The 16487-nt window shown below is 44.4% G+C and overlaps 1 protein-coding gene across 3 annotated transcripts in view; it reads right to left on the reverse strand.

The window, feature by feature from the left end:
* Positions 1 to 16274, reverse strand: part of METTL24 (methyltransferase like 24) — a 156506-nt gene extending 140232 nt beyond the window's left edge. For all 3 annotated transcript variants that reach the window (XR_012801121.1, XM_075597611.1, XM_075597610.1), the window contains exon 1: positions 15749 to 16274. Coding sequence is in view for 2 of the 3 variants with exons in the window: in XM_075597611.1 (XP_075453726.1) it covers positions 15749 to 16036 (288 nt within the window). In the remaining variant the exon portion in view is untranslated. The remainder of the gene's footprint in view (positions 1 to 15748) is intronic.
* Between the last annotated feature and the right edge of the window lie 213 nt (positions 16275 to 16487).

Here is a 16487-nt window from a genome sequence, read left to right on the forward strand (position 1 = left end):
AATACTATCACACTACTGATCTTGAGTTAGTTATAGTGTCACATACATATGAAAGTATGGTTTCCGTTAGCACAATAGTCATATTGACTTACAAAGAATAATCTTTTGACTGTGTTCATCTTTAAAGTGTATTTATTGAGGAAAAACAATTTTGACCATATTTTATAAACATTGATACAATATTTATACTGAGAAATAAGAAAGTGAGAGAGGCTTCCTAAAATATATATTTTTTAACTTCAAATAAAAAGTGTATGTATATGTATGGCAATAAAAAGAAGTACTGGTACTCAGTCTGGTGTTATACATGTGATACGCTGAACCTCCCAATACTACAGTATCACATGGTTTCACATAGACTGGAGTTGCAAAAAAGTGCTATTGGCCATGTGACACATTACCATTTGAAGGGTTGTTTAATAATTAACGGCTTTGTAATGTCTTTCCAAATTAAGACCTGCAAGCACAACCCCAAAAAGCCCAACTGCAAAACAATTAGCAATACACACTACATACCGGTTTCAGTACAGGACAGTTAGCAGCTTTTATCTAAGAAAGGAAAAAATATTGGAGGCATATCCACAGCTGATATGAACAGGGCTGGCTCTTCAACGGGTTTTCCAAAGGGGTTGGATCAGAAAACAGTTACGAGTAGAGGGGCAAGACGGATATTATAATGTGATATTGGATAAATGGAAAGACTTACAAATCATAAAACATTTTGACAGCGTTTATAACATCTGCAGCATATATATATATATATATATATATATATATATATATATATATATATATATATACAGTGCTCGACAAATAATGATAACCAGTCGCCCTTTGCGAGTGGATTTAGGCAGCTGGCGACCCGTGCTGCAGCTCTATGAATTCCCCTGCTCGTGCCAAATTTTTTTTTAAAATAAATAAATAATCCCCCTCCCTGATTGGGTTAACGCGGGGAAGAGCCCTTCCCCTGATCTCCTCCCCCTCCTGATCTCCTCCCCCTGATCTCCTCCCGTGAGTCAGGGGGGGCCCGGCCAGGTGCCTGTTAATGACATTTAAAAAAAAGTTAAAAAAAATGGCGGCGATTCCTGTGGTCCCGGCGCGCGTGTACAGGGCAAGCAGAGTGTCCTGCCATTTGCGCTGCCTGTTCCCCCCAGCAACCCAGAATCCCCCGCATCCCTCCCCCCCTCCCCACGTGGGACGGAGGGGAAGCCCAAACCAAGCCCCGCACGCAACCCAGCCCCCCCCCCCCCACACCCTCCCCCCTCCGCTCCCCACGTGGGACGGAGGGGGAAGCCCAAAACAAGCGCGCGATCCAGCCCCACGCACCCTCCGCTCCCCACGTGGGACGGAGGGGGAAGTGCCAACCCAGCTTCCCCCGTGCGCGCCTCCTGCGCCAGTCCGTCTCCTGCCCATGATCTCCCCCTAATCACCTGCCCCCGATCCTCGCTTGCTGCCCGGGGGTGTCCGGGGAGCGTGCTGCGGCGTCGGCCGCTTCGGGAGGGATGGGGGGGGGGGGGGACCTGCTACTGCTGCTGCTGCTGAGGCCCACGCTGCGCTGTGTGTCCCATGTCTTGGAGAGGCACCCCAGCCATGTGGAGGGCCCACTGCCGTGCGGAGACCCCACTGCTGCCACGTGCGACCCGGTGAGTGTGTGAGTGACAGACTGAGTGTCTGTGAGTGTGTGAGTGTGCCTGTGTGTCTGTGAGTGTGCCTATGTGTCTGTGAGTGTGCCTGTGTGTCTGTGAGTGTGCATGTGTGTCTGTCAGTGTGCCTGTGTGTCTGTGAGTGTGCCTGTGTGTCTGTGAGTGTGGCTGTGTGTCTGTCAGTGTGCCTGTGTGTGTGTCAGTGTGCCTGTGTGGCTGTGAGTGTGCCTGTGTGTCTGTGAGTATGCCTGTGTGTCTGTCAGTGTGCCTGTGTGTCTGTGAGTGTGCCTGTGTGTCTGTCAGTGTGCCTATGTGTGTGTCTGTGAGTGTGCCTGTGTGTCTGTCAGTGTGCCTGTGTGTCTGTCAGTGTGCCTGTGTGTCTGTCAGTGTGCCTGTGTGTCTGTGAGTGTGCCTGTGTGTGTGTCTGTGAGTGTGCCTGTGTGTGTGTCTGTGAGTGTGCCTGTGTGTGTGTCTGTGAGTGTGCCTGTGTGTCTGTCTGTCAGTGTGCCTGTGTGTCTGTCAGTGTGCCTGTGTGTCTGTCAGTGTGCCTGTGTGTCTGTCAGTGTGTCTGTCAGTGTGCCTGTGTGTCTGCCTGTGTGTCTGTGAGTGTGCCTGTGTGTCTGTGAGTGTGCCTGTGTGTCTGTGAGTGTGCCTGTGTGTCTGTCAGTGTGCCTGTGTGTGTGTCTGTCAGTGTGCCTGTGTGTCTGTGAGTGTGCCTGTGTGTCTGTGAGTGTGCCTGTGTGTCTGTGAGTGTGCCTGTGTGTCTGTGAGTGTGCCTGTGTGTCTGAGTGTGCCTGTGTGTCTGTCAGTGTGCCTGTGTGTCTGTCAGTGTGCCTGTGTGTCTGTGAGTGTGCCTGTGTGCCTGTGTGTCTGTGAGTGTGCCTGTGTGTCTGTGAGTGTGCCTGTGTGTCTGTCAGTGTGCCTGTGTGTCTGTCAGTGTGCCTGTGTGTCTGTCAGTGTGCCTGTCTGTGTGCCTGTCTGTGTGCCTGTCTGTGTGCCTGTCTGTGTGCCTGTGTGCCTGTGTGTGAGTGTGAGTGAGTGTCTCTGAGTGTGTGTCTGTGAGTGTCTGCGTGAGTGTCTGCGTGAGTGTGTCTCTGCGTGTCTGTGAGTGTCTGAGTGAGTGTGTGTCTGTGAGTGTCACCCTCTCCCTGTGTTGACCTCGCCTTCTCCCTGTCGCCCTCTCCCTGTGTCGCCCTCGCCCTCTCTCTGTCTTTGTCTCTCATTCTCTCTGTGTGTGTGTTCTGTGTCTCTCTTTTTTTGTCTCTCATTTTTGTGTGTCTCTCATTTTTGTGTGTCTCTCATTTTTGTGTGTCTCTCATTTTTGTGTGTCTCTCATTTTTGTGTGTCTCTCATTTTTGTGTGTCTCTCATTTTTGTGTGTCTCTTTTTTGTGTGTCTCTTTTTTGTGTGTCTCTTTTTTGTGTGTCTCTCTTTTTGTGTGTCTCTCTTTTTCTGTGTGTCTCTCTTTCTGTGTGTGTCTCTCTTTTTCTGTGTGTGTCTCTCTTTTTCTGTGTGTGTCTCTCTTTTTCTGTGTGTGTCTCTCTTTTTCTGTGTGTGTCTCTCTTTTATTGTGTGTCTCTCTTTTTCTGTGTGTGTCTCTCTTTTTCTGTGTGTCTCTCTTTTTCTGTGTGTCCCTCTTTTTCTGTGTGTGTGTGTCTCTCTCTCTCTCTCTGTCTCTCTCTCTCTCTCTCTGGCCGAGTCCATAGAAGGACAGGCCGCACTGAGCCGTGCGGACGCTCCGCGCTGAGCCCCTGCATACTCAATGAGAATGCCTTGAGAGGGGGCTCACGCGAGCGTCCGCAGGCATGCTGAGGCGCTGGATTTTTCAGCCGACAGCCAAGCTGTTTTTCAGAGCACTGTCGGCTGAAAACATCCAATCAGCGTGGAGCAGCGTCAACGTCACGGCGCCTTGACGTCTCTTTATCTGTCTCTATCTGTCTCTCTCTCTGTCTCTCTCTCTGTCTGTCTGTCTCTCTCTCTGTCTCTCTCTCTGTCTCTCTCTCTGTCTGTCTGTCTCCCACTCTCTCTCTCTGTCTCTCCCACTCTCTCTCTCTGTCTCTCCCACTCTCTCTCTGTCTCTCCCACTCTCTCTCTGTCTCCGTCTCTCTCTCTCTCTGTCTCTCCCACTCTCTCTCTGTCTCTGTCTCTCCCACTCTCTCCCACTCTCTCTCTCCCACTCTCTCTCTCCCACTCTCTCTCTCTCCCACTCTCTCTCTCCGACTCTCCCTCTCTCCCTCTCTCCCACTCTCCCTCTCTCCCACTCTCTCTCTCTCCCACTCTCCCACTCTCCCACACTCTCACTCACTCACTCACTCACTCTCACACTCTCACTCTCTCACTCTCTCACTCTCTCACTCTCTCACTCTCTCACTCTCTCACTCTCACTCTCTCACTCTCTCACTCTCTCACTCTCACTCTCTCTCTCTCTCTCTCTCCCACACTCTCTCTCTCTCCCACACTCTCTCTCTCTCTCTCTCTCTCGCTCCCCCACACACTCTCTCTCTCTCTCCCCCACACACTCTCTCTCTCTCTCTCCCCCACACACTCTCACACTCTGGATCTGGATATCTTAACTGCCCTATACTACACTGAAATAACCTATACTGCTTACTTCCAGATCTGACTCAAGCTTCACACGGAAGACATCGAACCCCCCCTAACCCAGAAGACAGGTAACGAACACCTCCCCTCCAATGTATAACATTGCGGGAATGAGGGTACCTGGACTTTGAGGGTCTGCAGATCAGGTAAGATCCCAGGTGGGATTGCTGCTTTAGATATTGTGAAGTGGGGGCATCCAGACACTAGTTAAGGGGTTCAGGAAACAAGTCATTCACATCTGGCTTTTTTTTTCTAGATTCGACATTTATACACACACACACACACACACACACACACCAAGGACTAATTGTAGTATAATGTAATACAATAAATAAACTAATATCAAAAACGAATGTTCTTACTAGGAATTTATTCAATTTATTTAAATTATGGCTTTTTTTAAAATGCGTGGCTGGGGGCGGGACTAGAGGCGGGGTTGGGGGCGGGACTAGGGGCGGGACTAGGTGGCGAGTAGATTTTTTGGTTCGGCGAGTAGATTTTTGGGTGATTTGTCAAGCACTGTGTATATATATATATATATATATATATCTACAAAAACACAGAAAAAACAGGCGCACTCATAGCGTAAAATTGTATAACAATAAATTTATGGAGTAAGGGATAAAAATGCACACTCACAAACAAAGCTGAAAAAAATGCGTTTTTGAGTACAACTCAGCCCGTTCAGATGCAGGAACCCAAGGAGGAGGACTTCGGTGTGATGTCCGCGGTGTGTCTTGCCACAATAGCCCCTCTAGGTCCTGGCAGGGACCGAGAGCCACAAGGGACGCCGCCTTCCCCTCTCTCCGGTGCTACACAGAGCATACACTGAATAGAGTCTCGCGTGAACTCGATGATGTCAGCGAGGTTTCAGCCGGGGAGAGTTCACAGTGTAAACAGGAACTTGAATGTCTGAATGGCTGGTAGCAAAATGCTAGCAAAGCAGCAGGAGTGCAATAATGTAGATGAGTGCAAATAAAATATATAACCTGGACAGTAGGCTCCACAGCAATCTCTACGCGTTTCGTCTCAAGCGAGACTTCATCAGGAAGTGGTAGCATAGGCATTCCATACAGTTATATAGTACACATGACCAATAAGATCATAGCTGATAAAGGTGGGGCTATCGTCTTGCAGGACAGACAGGACTATGCGTCCGAAGCGGCCCGCCTCCTAATGGACAGCTCATCCTATCGTATACTGGATCAAGATCCAGTTGTAGACTTTCAGTTGGCCTATCAAACACTTATTCACGATGCACTAAGTATGGGCATTATCACTAAAGTAGAGAGCACTTTTCTGTTTATCAGACACCCTAGAACACCTGTTTTTTATCATTTGCCCAAACTGCACAAAGACACCACACACCCCCCTGGTAGACCCATTATCTTGGGGGTGGGATCAATGACGTCGAACGTGTCCCAATATGTCGATTATTTCCTTCAACCGTATGTGAAATTGCTACCATCTTACATTAAGGACACGTTGCACGTCATTGACTCCACCTCTGAGATCACTTGGAAAGACACATTTTGGGCCTCATGCAGAGAGCATAGAATTTTAAAATTGGCGAATTTCATAAAAAGTAGCTTTTTTGGAGAGTTTTATTCTCCATATGCAGAAAAGTGCGAATTCTGCTATGTTTAACATGGATGCGTGTGGCGAGTTTAAATTGGCGAGATGCGCGCTTCAGAAACGTGTAAAAACAAATTTGCGCCTTTTTTTTCCCCTTTACTATAGGCGGCGAGCGCCATCTTGCCATCTTTTCCTGGCGCGACAAAAATGCGAGAATCGCGCCATTTTTTGGCGCGAACAGCCACTACATGCCGTTCGCACCTCTCTGCATTCGGAGAGTTTTAAAAATGGCGAGATGGAGGTTCTCGCCAGCCGCGAGGCGAGTTTTAGACATAGGAAAAAAAATTTGCGCGTTTTTCGTAACTCGCCATTTTCTGCGCGAAATTGAACAAAAAATGGCGAGTTTTGAAATAACGATGCTCTCTGCATGAGGCCCTTTGTTGGGCTACATGTGATGTATGTTCTCTATACACCTGCATAGATCACACTAAGGGCCTAGAAGCCATCAATCATTTTCTATCATTAGATTCCAATTTACACGTGTCACAAAAAGATTTTATTTTATCTTGTATTACGTTTATTTTGACACACAATTATTTCACTTTTGATGGTACTTTTTATTTGCAGACCTGTGGAACGGCCATGGGTACCAGATTTGCTCCCAGTTATGCGAACCTCTTCATGGGGTTGTGGGAGAACCTCCATGTTTGGGGGAATGCACGACTGGTGGCTGGTCTGGTATTCTATGGTCGTTTCATAGATGATATCATTATTATTTGGGATGGTGATAGGGGCCAACTGAGAGATATACTGGAATCATTTAATGATAACAACATGGGGCTTAAATTTACCCATACCATACATCCAGATACGGTGGTATTTCTAGATCTTGAGCTGTTCATTGATAGGTCGGAGATGAGGATACATAGTAAAACACACTTCAAACCTGTCTCCACCAATGGGTACCTGCAATACGGTAGCAACCACTACAAAAAGTGGTTGAACAACATCCCCAGAAGCCAATTCTTTAGGATCCGTCGTAATTGTTCCCTCAACTCAGACTTCTGCGATCAGGGAGAGACTCTTATTAACAAGTTTCTCCAGAAGGGGTACGATGTAGCGGTGATGCGGAGGGCGTTCGATGACGCCCAAAGTATTGATAGGAGTGCCTTACTCAAGAGGTCCAGGACCAGACCTGATCATGCTGGCCTTGATCCAGAGGTGGACAGATCTAGCGTGAATCCTTTGCACTCTTTTCCAAAGTTCATTACTAAGTACAATAGATTGGCCTATCAGGTTAAACATATTATTAATAGGCACTGGAACATTATTCAAAATGATCCCATTTTAGGTCCCAGGGTGCCATCACGAGCTCCTATTGTTTTCAAAAAAGCAAGATGCCTAAAGACCATGATTGCCCCAAGTAGACTTAAGCCAACTATTAAACCACAACCCCTGACATCCAAAAAGGGTAATTTTTCCTGTGGTAGAACTAGGTGCATCACTTGTGGGCATTTAAGTAAAATTAACTCCTTTAAATCCTTTTCTAACGGCTCTGAACATGAAATCAAACATCATATTACCTGTTTGAGTACATACATTATATATCTCATTTCCTGTCGTTGCGGCCTACAGTATGTGGGCCACACGTCTAGGACGATTAGTACTAGATTTCTTGAGCATCGTAGAAATGTCAAACATGGCCTTCAGTCGCATTGTCTAGCACGACATTTTGACACCATGCATAATAAGGATCCCTGCTCTCTGTCCATCTTTGGTATCGAGGCCATCTCACCTTCCCTATCGGAGGGTGATAGGTTAAAAAAATTGTGTGTCAGGGAGACCTACTGGATATATGTTCTTGGTACATTGGTTCCGGGGGGTCTCAATGACACAATAGATATCAGTACAGTAGTTTAGTTACATCAAATTGTCCACTGTGAGGTCTGGCGCTTAGCTGGGAGGTCTGGGTTGAACGATTTATTTCGTTCCCTCCTTGTGGGTGCCATTACACCACAGTGGCTCAGTATCTCTACATTTATATTTGTATACCAAATCATTTTCACATTTACATTATTCATATGGGTACCATTGACTTTGCTTGCGTGACCACCATTGGTCTAGTATCCTTCATTATTTAGACATTATCTCAAAAAAAATATTTTTTTTTTTTTTTTTTCTCCATTTGTACTTTTATTTTTATGTTTATTTTTATGTTTATTTTCTTTTATATTTTTAGTTCTATTTTTATTTATTTATTTATTTTTTTGATTTTTTAATTTCATTTTTATGTACTTTTTTTTTTTTTCTTTTACCTACATTATATATATATGTCTACCCCTTTTTTTTTTTAGTTGTTCTGTTAGCCTTTTGGTCTCATGTTTCCTTACCCGGGTCCCTCTGGGTCTCTTTAGCACCTATGTTGTCTCCTCCTATATTTAGTGGTTATATAGTGGTTATATAGCTATCTCTCTATACTTAGGGTATTGTTCACCACATATTGACATCTGTTTACTGTATTATACATATAATATATATGTTACTATGCAAGTCAACTACCAATGACATTTTACTTAACTCTTCAGGTTAACCTTTTTTGGCTGACTTGTATGTTTAATTTCTGGTCTATAATTGTGATATATATTTTATGCATTGGTTGAAGCGTCTAATACTATATGCTATAACATACTTGGTCTTTAGGATTAAAATTGTGAATCCTTATCTATGTGTGCTCTGGCATATATAGGGGTTAATCCAACCCTAATACTCATCATGTGTATCTCATTACTAATCCTCTGCCTCCTATGATCTTATTGGTCATGTGTACTATATAACTGTATGTAATGCCTATGCTACCACCTCCTGATGAAGTCTCGCTTGAGACGAAACGCGTAGAGATTGCTGTGGAGCCTACTGTCCAGGTTATATATTTTATTTGCACTCATCTACATTATTGCACTCCTGCTGCTTTGCTAGCATTTTGCTACCAGCCATTCAGACATTCAAGTTCCTGTTTACACTGTGAACTCTCCCCAGCTGAAACCTCGCTGACATCATCGAGTTCACGCGAGACTCTATTCAGTGTATGCTCTGTGTAGCACCGGAGAGAGGGGAAGGCGGCGTCCCTCGTGGCTCTCGGTCCCTGCCAGGACCTAGAGGGGCTATTGTGGCAAGACACACCGCGGACATCACACCGAAGTCCTCCTCCTTGGGTTCCTGCATCTGAACGGGCTGAGTTGTACTCAAAAACGCATTTTTTTCAGCTTTGTTTGTGAGTGTGCATTTTTATCCCTTACTCCATAAATTTATTGTTATACAATTTTACGCTATGAGTGCGCCTGTTTTTTCTGTGTTTTTGTAGATATCCTAAGGAAGTGGTGTTCCCTTCATTCGGGCTGCAGAGACTCTTTTGGATAGCAATTGGAACATTTTGGGATTTGTATATCTTTTACATATATTTTTCTGGACATTTTCTTTTTTGATATTTTATTATGTATTTTATTGGTTCATTATTTTAAAATGTTTTACCACATCCACTGTGCTTAGCATAGGTTTTTTACTTTTATTTGTAATAACATTTTCCATTTCACTTTTATTTATATTTTTACTCTATAGAGATTTTATATAGTGATAGGTTGGCGCTAATATATTTCTTCTTTTGTTGTGATATATATATATATATATATATATATATATATATATATATATATATATATATATATATATATATATATATATATATATATATATATATATATATATATATATATATATATATATATATATATATATATATATATATATATATATATATATATATATATATATTAGACTAGCTTACAAGTGAGTTTCTAGGCACTTAGCTACCTAAGCAACTATAATTAAATTAGCAGAAGCATTCAGTCCATGGGCCAGTTTTGGACGTTATAGAAGTTTACCAAGACTGGTAAAATAAATATTTTACTCCAATAATGTTACAAAATAAAAATAAGAAACAGGATTCGGATGAAAAAAGCAAGATAAACACAATTTGTACAATGAATAAATATTCTTGTTAATATAGTATTTTTGCAAAGCCGCTGCTTCATGTGGTGCTTGAAATGTATTGTGTAAGCATCAAAAGAATAATACTTTTATATGGCACCTCTGTCCAGGTAGGTTTCATAGACATAAAAAAATAAAGCAGCAGCAGTAGTTGCACTTTCATGCAGGGTCGCCAACAAGGTGGGTCTGCTGGGGTTGGCGTTCCCGGGCCCAGTGAGTTGGGGGGGCCCGGCCGGCACTGCAAGTTGGGCCCAACCTCTGGCCAGGCCCGTCCGCTGGTCCTCTCGCGGCCTGGCCCCAGCTCTCCCTTAGCAGCAGCATGCATGACTGTATCCCTCTGTCCCACGCCGACCGGCCTCTCTGTCAGCGTGCCGGAAGCTCTCTGTCGTCAGTGCTCTCTGCTTCCGGCGCACGATGGCATAATAGGGAGGCCTGTCGGAAGCTCGGCGTGGGACAGAGGGATAGAGGCATGCAGGCTGCTGCTGAGGGGAGAGTCAGGGTCCGGCCGTGAGATCACCGGAAGCCGGGCCTGGCCAGTGGTCGAGCTCAAGTTGCAGTGCCGGCCGCCGGGCCCCCACAGCCACTGGACCCGGCCTGATCATCCACAAGGTGTCTTTTTTTTTATATATGTATTTTGGGGTTCTTTTTTTAAATATGTATTGGGGATGTGGGGGTCTTTTTAATATGTATGGGGGGGTCTTGTTATATGTATTGGGGATGTGGGGGTCTTTTTAATATGTATGGGGGGGTCTTGTTATATGTATTGGGGAGGTGGGGGTCTCATATGTATTTGGGGTTGGGGGTCTTTTTTATATGTATGGGAGGGCTTGGCGGAATTTGTATATGTATTGGGGGGCTTGGGGGAATTTTTACATGGGTTGGGGTATTTTTTTATATGCATTTGGGAGGGTTGTTTTTTATATGATGTGTGTGTATGTATGTATGTATGGGTGGGGGGGGTTATATGTATATTTTTGTGTATTGGTCGGTGGGTTTTTTGTATGCATTTGGGGGTGGGAAGTTTTTTGGTATATATCTTGTGGGGGGTATTGTGTGAGGGGGAGGGAATGAGTGAGTGAGCGTGGGGTAAGTGACGGAGGGAGAGGAGAGAGCCCTGCTTCCATGTGATGGTCACATATAGTTAACGGGAGACAGTGGTAAGGGGGCAGGAAAAAGGAGGGAAGCCAAACAATGCTGGCGTCCTGTTTTATGATTATAATAAATGTGAGAGCCAGTAATCACTTTTATTGCCCATACTTAAACCTCATCTAACGCACGAGTGCTGGAGGGGGAGTGTCTGTGTGAGAGAGTGTCACAGATACACACTGACACACACACAGTGACACAAACGGGTGCAGGGGGGGGGGAGAAAGGAGGTAGCCGAATGCCCCCTCTCCCCCTTTAACAAAACACTCCTAAAAATTCTGGGTGACTCCTAAGTATTTTATATATTTTTTCACCCTTTAATTTAAGCTTCAGTGAAAAATATGCTTCTTTGCAATATATACAGTATATATTAAAAAAAAAGCTTTGTTTTTACCTCCATCGGTGACATCATAATGCACATAGACTGGGGGCAGATATGGAGACAAAGAAAGAGTCTCAGTAGACATGTGAAGAGTAAGGCTAAGGCCCCGCTCCCTCAGTCAGCGCGCCCGCACTGCAGACAGGCGGCGCCCTGACAGGCAATTGACAACTACTTGCGGTCTGTAGGGAGTGGGAGATACAAATGTTCTGCCTCTCGCGCATCACCCATCCCTCCTCCCGAGCCGGCCAAAAGTTAACAAACAAAACCAGGACACACACCCGCAGCTCCTTCCCTGCTCCCCTCCACTCACACAGGCAAATACAAACGGGGGTGGTGAATCGGAGCAAGGGGGGAATCGGAAGGGGGGGTCGGGCAGAGGGGGGACAGGAACGGGGATCGGAGCTGAAGGGGGAAATCGGAGCGGGGGGATCGGAGCAGAGGGGGGAATCGGATTGGCTGCTGGGATGTCACGTGACGCGACACTGGCCAAAACCACAACCTTCTTGTAGCTCCAACTGGCTGACGCATCACAGCACGCAGTCAGTCCCGCCGAAAGGAGCCAGCGGGGGCAACTAGAACGGTGGCAAGCAGCTGGTGGCCCGCGGCCGTGCGCGCCGCCGGCCGCAGCGGGACCAAAGCCTAAGCACGAATGCTGGAGAGAGGCGGAAAATTGATGACATCATAAGGTGTTAAATCAAAGATGCGGTAAAGAGAGAGAGAGAGAGAGAGAGAGAGAAGGAATATAGAGAAGGTGTGGAAGATAGAGAGATAAAGTGGCAGAGAGAAAGGAGGAGAGAGAAGGTGGGGAAAGAAATAAGTAAAACCTGTCTCAATCTTGTGGAGGGTAAGGGTTGGCGTCCGAATCGGGACTGAGCCCTAAGTACAGAATATAACAAAAGAAAAAGTCAAAAGTGAAGCAAATTACTTATTTTACTGAGCTGCGCAGTAGACGAACTAGGATCCCCACACTACTCCAGAAGAATATTTGTAGGAAAATAAGAGGTCCATTGCACTCTCACGTATGATTAAAATATCTGTTAATTGAATCCATCATATTAACAGAGAACAGAGAGCAGGGACATTCGTCGACAATAAATAAATAAAACACATCATGACTGAATAACTCTACTGCTTGTTAATGAAGTTTCTAACATTTGACACAGATTGTTAGAAACTGAGAGTTCTGTACATGCTGTTAAAGTTTCTGTGTTACTAAATTCCTCTTTCCTATAATGTAAATAACGTAGGAATGTTGGGACAGAAATAAATATAATTTAAACTGAAACAATACACTCTTTGGCAGGAACGCCCGAAACGCGTCAGTGTAGATTCTATACCCACTCACCTTGATGTTCGCTCATGTCATTCCCACAATAAATAGGTTTTTAATTTCATTCCATGATGTGCTGTACTCCATTTTTTCCTCCCCATACTGTGCACCGTTTTTCCATCTATATCACTACTGTTTCTGCTGCTGATTGCACACCCTGGAGCCTTGAAGTTCAGTTATCCAGTGAGTACTATCCAATTTGAGTTATGTTCCTATGCTTTTACTGTGACCTACTATCAACGTGTCTGACACTGTAAGTAATACCTCCCATAAGTGTGGTGGTGAACAGGCCAGAGTTGCTTCACAGGCTCTCTCTTCCCCCATTAACCATAAATCCCACTTGGAGTAAAATAGCCCATTTAACTTCTATCAAGCTTATTTATGTCTGGCTCTATTAATGGGACTTGAGATTATATATATATAGCAGAAAATAGCCGTGTTAGTCCAGTTGCGATAGTGCAGAATAAATGAGTTCTTCAGTATCACCGAATACTGAAGAACTCATTTATTCTACACTATACATATACACACACACACACACACACAATAATATACCTTTACTTGTCGCTCTGTTCTTGGGACTCATCAGTCCAGTTTTTTTCTAAACTGAAACAACATTTGTGGAAAAAATGTGTGCTGCGTAGCTTTCTTCAGGCTGAGCCAAATATACTTCTACGTTAAATTATCTTTAGGTTTTTTTAATTGCACTTTTCCAATACATATTTGGGTTCATGCTTTTGACTATTATTTTGTCTATTTTTTACATTATTTTAGTTGTAATTATGTCTAATTTATTAGCAGTATTTTCAGCTTCTATGACAAAATTCAATTTTTTAGGGCAACATATTAATCTTTTCACTCTTTACATATACTCCAAATAAACTTGTCATTAAAACTCTGAAAAAGTTCTTATTAGTTCACTCTAGTGAGGAGGAGAGAGAGGATCACCACTCTAATTTCAGTTCTGTATCGGGACACAGGGTCATATTTACGAAGCAGTCTTCTCCAAAGGATACCGAATAGCCCATTAATTTCAATCTGCTATGAATGTGTGAATTTTTACTTCAATGGGCTGTAAGGCGTCTTCCAGAGCTGGAAAATGTCTTATGGTAGAAGACTGTAGTATCAGCAGCATACAACAACAAAATTGTGTTGCTTACATTTTTGAACAAGCCAGTTAAGAAGTGCCATTGTAATTTCCATCTGACTATGTGTAAATAAACTATTAACATGAAACACTTCCATTCCATGGAGAAAGAGCGGCTCAGTGAGTAAAGACACTGATTTTGACGCAGCGGGAACTTGGTTCAATTCCCGGTGTCGGCTCCTTGTGACCTTGGGCAAGTCACTTTATCTCCCTGTGCCCCAGGCACCAAAAACATAGATTGTAAGCTCCACGGGGCAGGGACCTGTGCCTGCAAAATGTCTCTGTAAAGCGCTAAGTAAAACTAGCAGCGCTATACAAGAACATGCAATTATTATTATTATTATCTAATGGTTGTATTTAGAAGTAATATTATATGTACTTATATTTAATTAACCCCCTGTATTGGCAGAAGCAATACATTGTGACGTAATGTGTTGCTTTCCCCTTTGGCAGCAACTGGAGTTTTACAGGAGCACTGTAGTATTCATGAACATTTGTAAATAAGTATTTAGAATTATGCCAACCCAAACCTCTGCCTAAGTAATCATGTTTAACCCATTACATACTTCTTCCAGTAACATGATAGTGCAGAAAATAAGGCTGTGTCCTATTCAATATGCTGTGAAGCACTTACCCATGCTGAAGAATTCAGCTCCATTCAAATGCATAAGACCAATGCCTTCTACAGCATGGGGAAGTGGCTTATTGAATAGAGGCCTGTGTTTGCTTATCAAATAATTGCTGCAGTCACCCAATGATTTATAAGGCACATATCTCTAAATATTTTATTTAAAATAACATGGTGAATTTCTCAAGTTGTAAAACCCAAGGGCCCCGAATTTACTAAGTTGTTCAATTCCAAAAGACACCTTCCTATGCTGGAGGACACCTTATGCCCCATTCAAATGAATGGGTCAAAATGTGTCTTCCAGAGCCAGCATGGTATAGTACTGCTTTGTAAATATGGGCCCAGATGTTTACGATACAAATCCTTTAATGATTACAGTTATTATGAAACTATGTTTCCAAAGAGTGAGGATACTAATGAGTACTCGGCCATACTATTTTATATTCCTCACTGCACACTTAGGTATTGATTAATATTTAAGACAATGTTTCCACCCTGATGGAGCATCTTCCGCAGAAAGAATCCCATCTCCAGCTAGCTACACAGTGTCAAGATACCATGCATGGAGCCATTGGTAATGCGTCAAAAGCGGTCTATGCAATTTCATAGGAGACTTAATGATGCAAATTGCTATGTTTTGCCCATTGTTTAACTGACCTTAACCTGCACAGCTGCATCTCCATTAGTAAATTCAGGAGATAGACCATACAAATTCGTGCAATTAATGGCATAGCAACACTTCTGTAGGGTCCGCTTGGGGTGTCCTTGTACCGAAAAAGGTCGATAACTGCTCATTTCCCCTTTTCCTGTTTAGCATGAAGTAGGGGAGCATAATTGGAATAAAAAAACAGTAGTGATTCGGCTTTCCTTCAAAAAGTACTGCATGGGGTCCTAAATTTGCTCCAGCAATACCAACTTTACATGTATTCATGTGTCATGCAAGACCTCCCCATGTCTCAAATTATTCCAACTTCAGGCCCTGAATAAACAATTGGGGCCACCTCGGATAACACTTCGGATGTTCTTGAATCATAAACGACATTGACCCACCATATCTGTAAGGAAACTCTTTCAATCATACAAAAAAATCCACCCACCTCCATAGTACACTTCACATATTCATATATCATACACAAGCATATCGTATTAGGTCCCCCACACGCTATTCCAGCCTAGGGTCAATGAGTGGATAAACAGCACCACCCCAGAGAAGGACCCTGTCCCCTGGAGGTCTCACATTAGGTGCCACTCACCTTCTTGCTAGCTCTTCTGTGCGCTGCAGAGCTGCTGTCCTGACTCCCAGGGCTGCCCCCTCTGCTCCTCCTCACATATATCACCTGTCTCTTGCTGGGGACCTCCTCTGCCCTCTTGTTGTACCCCTCTCCGCCCGGCTCCTGCAGCTTCACCAGTAGCCCGGCCGGGGGCCACGACCTGCGCCTCAGCTCAGCCGAGAGATGGGTGCAGAGAAAGACAGCCAGGCACAGGGCGAGGAGGCGCAGGGCACAACCTCTCCAGCGTAGCCTGACCTCCCTCCCCAGCATCCTCCAGCCAGGACCCGGGCTGATCTGCAGAGGGGTGCTGGGTCAAAGCATGGAGGTGCTGTAGCAGGTCGAGCACAAAAAAAAAATACAACTCTTCCACTCCTTGGTTAATGAGTGATGCTGCAGTTCATAGAAAGCATCCATGTATGGAAAGCAGGGAAGTGGTATTTTTCCAGTGGTGACAGCCCAGTGCTGGAGGGGGGAGTGAGAGCCCACTTAGGAGAGTTGTGTGGTTCACATTGCTGCTGCATGTGAAGTTCAGTGAGAAGTTAGGAGCCTCCCCTCTGTTACACCCCCCTCTCTGTGCTCATGTAACCCTATCCCCGGCACTGTGAGCGCAAACACCATCTCTCTGTGTCCTTCACAGGGTACTTCAATAGGGGGGAGCAGAGGAGGATTTAACTTGTGTTGCTTGTAATCTTTTCTAATCCACAATTCACCTTTATCAGTT

Source organism: Ascaphus truei, chromosome 4, assembly GCF_040206685.1.
Source record: "Ascaphus truei isolate aAscTru1 chromosome 4, aAscTru1.hap1, whole genome shotgun sequence".
Classification (NCBI taxonomy): Eukaryota; Metazoa; Chordata; class Amphibia; order Anura; family Ascaphidae; genus Ascaphus; species Ascaphus truei.